Genomic DNA, 6,168 nt, shown 5'->3' with positions numbered 1-6,168 from the left:
AGTCAGGCACACAGTCAAGGGCAGGTCAGAGCTTATTGGCTCAATTGCTCATGGCTCAGATCAGAGACTAATGAAAACCTGCCACACTTAGAAAAGCATAGAAACATTTAAAACACTATAAAGATGCATCCTAAATCTTTAGCTTTATAAAATACAATTGTACATACATTATAAATCTACAGTTAATGTTGGTCTATACAAAACAAAAATGTATTGCACATCAGCCCAAACATTAGACTTGTAAGGCAGTACATTTTCAGTTTAAAGACTCTATTCAAATCATGATTTTTAATATTTAATCCTACATTTCTAAACTATTATTGCCAGAGATTATATCATTGTTATATTAACATACTGAATTGGATTGGTGATCTTTCTTACATCTGTTTGCATACTGAGTTGTGATTGGGCTTGTCTCTTATAGATCCCTTTCACTTCAACTACTTATTGATTCTTTTTGCAGATGACACAGGATCAAAGCCTAACCTAAAACACGCCTAAACTGTTTTGTTGCTGCCTTGCAAGTGACTGGCATTTTCTTGAAGTGTAAATTTAGTTTTTGCTAAAAATTATTCTTATCGTTATTTAAAAAATATATATATTTACTCCTTTACAAAATTTCTCTTTAGGGCTATACATTTCTTTTTCCTTTCAAAACCACCATTAGCATCTACTGCATTTCAGCAAAAAAAAAAAAAAAACAAGATTATATACCTTGGCTTAAACAGATTACCCATATGTGTATGAGGAAATGTAAAGAAACACACAAGGGGACCATGAGGTATCCAAACTCCCTTTGATTTGAGTTTAAACTACTGTTCAGGTGGGTCATCTGAGGCTTCAGTCTCGTCTTCTGATAAGAGTGCTTGATTGTCATTAGAATCCAAGGAACAGAAACACCTAAATATGCTGGAGTGGGACACAAAGTCAGAATGAATCAACATTCTTATCCACACACACACACACACACACACACACACACACAAAGTGAAAGAGGAAATGTAAGCCTTAGCTGGCATTTATAAAAAAAAAGAGGAACTATAGACATACTAATCAAAATAGACCGCAGAACAGTGTCAGTTAAAATTAGGAATAACTGGTTATAAGACCTACAGGCTTCTGCTTTAAAAACACGAATCATTTAATAACACTTAAATATAATTTTTCATATTGTATGATATAATGATATGATGAAATTCAATTCAATTTTATTTTGTATTTATTTAAATAAAATGTTTTTTTTATTCCTATTTATGAAGCCTCTCTAAAACGCATTAATCTGATATAATAATAATACATTTAATTTATAATTTGCTTTGTAAATGTTTAAACATGCGGTTTAGAAATTTCAGCATTCTAAAGATCAATAACTAGGAATGTTTTCAGAGCAACTCTTACCCTAATAGGCTTATGGGTATGATACAGAGTCCAGAACCCAATAGGAAGATAAAGCCAGGACACCATGCCACAGTGGCCGCGTAGATCCTGCTAAAAACTGCAGCAGACCCGTTAGTGCTCAAGTTTTCTGTAAAGGCCACACAGGCAAAAAGCGCTCCTGAGAAAACAAAGGGTAAACAAAGAACATTCTGATATGATCGTCTCTTCAAAAGGAGGAATGCATACAGAATATACAGGGTGAAAGTGCCATCAGAACTACTTTTCATTAAAAAGAAGTCACATAACATGTCCTTAAATGCAACACCACTTCGAAAGGATCCCTTTAAAGTGCATGGTCACACAAAAACACACACTCGAGCAGAGAAGAGCTCTTATGACCATGATCTTGCTGAATAAGGAGTTCTGCTGTGGAACAGTGATTTTCAGAGAGTCACTCACCCTGCTCAGACTTTGAGACGACCTTTGACATCATCGAACGCAGGACAGGGAACGGCATAATGGCAAACATCGCAGGAATCCTTACTGTAAGCAAACACATCAATACTCACATTAACTAGACAAACAAGGCCTCCAGAATTATGGAAAGTTTCACATATTTTACATAGCTACAAATTCAGAGCTCACTATGACTTTTATAACCCTTTATTACAGTTACCAGCGCAACTGTGTTCAGTTATCAAAGAAGTGCATTTTATTGTAGTATTACTGCACAGATAATAAGTACATAAAAATGTGATAAGATGTGCACTGGCCGCAATCTAGGATCAGCTGCTGTTTGTTCTTAATTAATTCTATATCTTCATCATAAAATAAAATATACAGTGCACCATATGTATACCAACATATATTAAAAGCAAAGAGAAGAGAAGACACATATACAATTCATTTGACTGTGATGGTTTGTAAAAATTCTAATAGTGACTTATTAATTAATTGTTTATCTATTCTCGCTTTTCCTTAATTCTTGGAGTTAAATACTCATAAAAAAATAGCAAACCTATTAAAAATATGAAAATTCTGGACAATAAAATAAATTATTTCGTGTTATGGTTGATATATAAATTAAAATGTGTCTAAATTAACTGAACAATATCATCTAAACTAACTTGTTTTTAATGCTACGGTTCAAGTGAATTCAAGATAATGTGAAAAACAAAAAATGTATATTAATTTTGTGAACTCATTAGTTTTTTCTCTCATGTATGACTATTGTACAGTACATCCAGAGTCATATATAAATGTGGTACACCATTTCTTAAAATAAAATGGTAATATATGCTCACCGAGGAACATCATGAGCGTGGTCTTTGCGAAGGCCGTCATGAACATGCTTATAGCGACTGACAGCATCCCGATGAAGGTGATGGCAATGTTAGGCAGACAGAGGGAGAACAAATACACACCGACGAAACTAGTGATGAAGATGGAGGTGCTGGCCGCAGCGCCATAGCCGACGAGGATCTCGCTCCAGCACAGCGGCTCATTGAGTTCGTAAAGTGTGATCATGGACAGACCCCCCGTATTAACAAAAGATAAGGAGGAGAAAGTGACAATCAGCAGCACAAGAACCCATTTTCTCTGACTGCTGCCTCCCACAAACAAGTTGCAGATACCACGAGCTAGTTTCTGCATGGCCTGACAACAAGCCACTTTCTCGGTCTGGTCAATCACCCTGGTTTCTTCCAGAATGAAGACAGCGTATATTAAGTTAACCGCCTGAAACAGGGCGGATGTAAAGAAAGGCCAGTTGAACCCGACTGCATGCAGGAAGTAGCCCGTGGAGATTGACGCCACACCGGCCAACAAGCCAATCATCATGTCCACCACAGCCATGCGAAGGGTCTTCTGCTTGCTGTCCTCACACAAATCGGCCACATAGGAGAAGCAGCCACCTAGCATGGTGCCGATACCCCCAAAGAGGGCACTTACGAAACTGGCGGCAATGAGAAGGTAGAGGTTGAGCTCGAAGAAGGACACCGCCAGGAATGAAAGCGTGTAGATCAGAGACCCAATGAGGGGCATAATAATAGTGATCTTTCGGCCGCGCTGATCGCTGTAGGCCACCAGGAGGAGGGTCATTATGAGACTGGGGATCATGGAGGACAAATCACTGTACATGGAGAACAGAGAAGCTGCTTTCTGTACCTCCTGAAAAATAGAGTAAAATTAAATCACTAAACAGATGTGCATAACAAAACTGTTGCTAAAAATGTATCTTATGACATTTGTTGCAATTCCTGGTACAAAAAAAACTTATAAAAAGACAAAAAAAGAGAGAGGAAATGAAACACATGTGTTTCCTTATGTATTAACGACCAAAACTATACTACAGTCGCATGCTCTCTAAAAAACAGGTCTAATTCACAATATATTTAAGGGATTTAAAACAAACATTAAGAGGGGTGATCAATACTGACTGCATATTATCCCACTTATTACACACTTCCTAAGTACATCATACAAACATAGAAATTAAATTGATTTATTTATTTATAAACTAAATTGATTTAAATTGAGTTATAGGTTTACTTATCAAGTATTTACTTGATACTTTCAAGTATTATTAGTGTTCTGTCTTTCTAGGGACAGAACGCCAGCACAGGAAACATTGTTTCCCGGATGAATAATCTGTTAAATAATGTTGCCACAGACAAAAATCATAATTTAGAATTTATTATGCTATCTGAGAAATATATACAGGCTGAGTTCAGCAATGGACCAATCATAATCGAGTACTCCAGAGAATTAAATGCACATATTTACAATAGGTACTGAAATTAATTTAATTTATCAACTTTGAATTGATTATCTAATTGTATTTTTGGTCCTTTGTCACATTTAAAATGTATGAATGTCACTGGATAATAATTAGAAACAAAAATTACAATAGGGTAATAGTAATTTAAACCATAATTTATAAGATAGCACAAGCATACTTTTCAAACTAAACATTACAATAAGTCAACATGCATGCATAATTTGCCAGACATATGGGTTTATTAATTTAATAAATTGAAGACGTGAGGTTTTAGTTTACATTGGATTATTACATTTCTGTAGTATTTTTTAGCCTACATGACTCTTGATTGTTTTTCTTGGGCTATTGCTTGCAATTTGCTTCTTTGCTATATATATTTTATATAGAAAAAAATAACACCTTATTTAAAAGTTGTGTGACAGAATTTGGTAAGACACAAAAATATACCAGCTTTCTACTTTGTAAATTTAGTGACATACATAAAAGGCCTATATGGTGTATATATATATAGTAAATATTAATAATAATTATTAAAAATAAAATAAAATAAAATGTTCAACAAAATACTGAAAATTATTATCACTAAAATATTTTGATCAAATAAATAAAAAAAAGAAATAAAGCAACCTGTGTTGTCAGATATTACAATAAAAAAATTGCTGATTTTTTTTCTTTGGGAGAAAAAAAATTATAAAAAATAAATTTAAAAAAAACTTTAAAAGTGGACATGACAATACTAATGCGGTTAATGCGATGAACCGGTGGTTACTCAGCTACACACCTGTGTCAACTTGAGGGGAACTGATGAATACGACCACTAAATATATATAACCAGCTGTTTAAAACTAGCAAATATATGTGATGTAGAAGTGTTTGGGGCATATGACACACGTAGGCATTACTCACATCTTGCTGTCTGCTGTGACTGGTGTTGTTGGAGGCGCACTGGGAAGTGTTTTCGGACACGGTGTAAGAGGAGTTTGTGATCTCCAGCCACAATCTGCGATACACGTACTGCTGCACGAGGGGATACAGCATAAAACTGGCAAACGCGTAAATCGCTACGATCGGCTCGATGAAGTACAGTCTCTTCATAGTGTCGAGGAAAGGGTGTACTGCAAAGCCAAGAGAAAAACAGACGTTTACACAAGTCCGCATGATTATACTAATTGTAGACCTGCATAATTAGTTAAGGCCAACATCAAAATTCAATACGAACTTGCATCATGACAGATCAAAATAAGTCACACTGCTGATCACCTTGGACAGCTACCGGTCTGTTTACAGCTCACTAGTACAAACAATGCAAACAGATCGCAGACTTACTTCTTCATTCAGAACAATACACCAGAAACTCCTCACAACTGTTGAGACTCTTCTGTAACCAGTGTGACAGTTAAACTGCTCTCTGTTTTGTTTATGAAACATGACTAATCGCAACTTCTTATGAAACGCTGGTTTCCTGCTCTTGAGAAATTGATTGGTCAGTTGAATTTAAGGTCTTTAAGGTCATTGGTTGGTGAAGCTGCCAATCATTCCAAATGGGCGGGTTGGTTTGTGGAATCGCAATGGGCTAATGAGCATCGATTTGTTCTAAAAGGGGTAAAATATGTTTTGTACTTTTTTGTATTATAATTAATACATCAAAAGGTGCAAAATCATTAAAGCAAAAGCGGGTGGAATTAAAATTGCATTTAATTTAATATTTTCTGAATGTTTTTTGTAAGGTAGCTAATTTACTTAATTCACATTTGTTTATTTATTTATGTGTTATGTCTAAAACCTTGGGTGCTGTATTGATTCTTGTTGCACCGGTTGATATTGTTTGTGTTTTAGCCCAGATAGTTACTAAAACAAAATAGGGGGAAATATATTTACATTATATAATTGCATTATTCTTATTGTAGTTGTTTTTGTGGATGAGATCCACTGCATTATAGTCATTTGTATTCCCTTTTACGGTAGCATTGAGTAGGCGTAAGAAATGGGAGGGATCTATATGACTGAACAGA

At 35.2% G+C, this 6,168-nt stretch overlaps 1 protein-coding gene across 1 annotated transcript; it reads right to left on the bottom strand.

Annotated features, from left to right (window-relative positions):
• Positions 1-779: 779 nt before the first annotated feature.
• Positions 780-5,644, bottom strand: LOC128021175 (solute carrier family 46 member 3-like). The gene is made up of 6 exons (XM_052608181.1): positions 5,483-5,644; positions 5,063-5,271; positions 2,682-3,546; positions 1,837-1,920; positions 1,399-1,555; positions 780-909 (listed from the first exon to the last, which is right to left on the bottom strand). Exons 2-6 carry the CDS (start codon positions 5,249-5,251, stop codon positions 813-815), a joined length of 1,392 nt encoding a protein of 463 aa, XP_052464141.1. The 5' UTR covers positions 5,252-5,271; positions 5,483-5,644; the 3' UTR covers positions 780-812.
• Positions 5,645-6,168: the final 524 nt, after the last annotated feature.

The sequence above is a fragment of the Carassius gibelio genome, chromosome A10 (assembly GCF_023724105.1).
Source record: "Carassius gibelio isolate Cgi1373 ecotype wild population from Czech Republic chromosome A10, carGib1.2-hapl.c, whole genome shotgun sequence".
Lineage (NCBI taxonomy): Eukaryota > Metazoa > Chordata > Actinopteri > Cypriniformes > Cyprinidae > Carassius > Carassius gibelio.
The sequence above is the reverse complement of the archived record's forward strand: the minus strand, read 5'-3'. Positions and strand labels throughout refer to the sequence as shown.

Excerpts from the sequence above, each read along its gene's own strand:
- LOC128021175 (XM_052608181.1), bottom strand. The coding sequence starts at position 5,251 with ATGAAGAGACTGTACTTCATCGAGCCGATCGTAGCGATTTACGCGTTT. Across the intron at positions 3,547-5,062 it reads GTCACAGCAGACAGCAAGAT|GAGGTACAGAAAGCAGCTTC; the intron begins GTGAGTAATGCC and ends TCTATTTTTCAG. Across the intron at positions 1,921-2,681 it reads CACGCTCATGATGTTCCTCG|TAAGGATTCCTGCGATGTTT; the intron begins GTGAGCATATAT and ends GTTTGCTTACAG.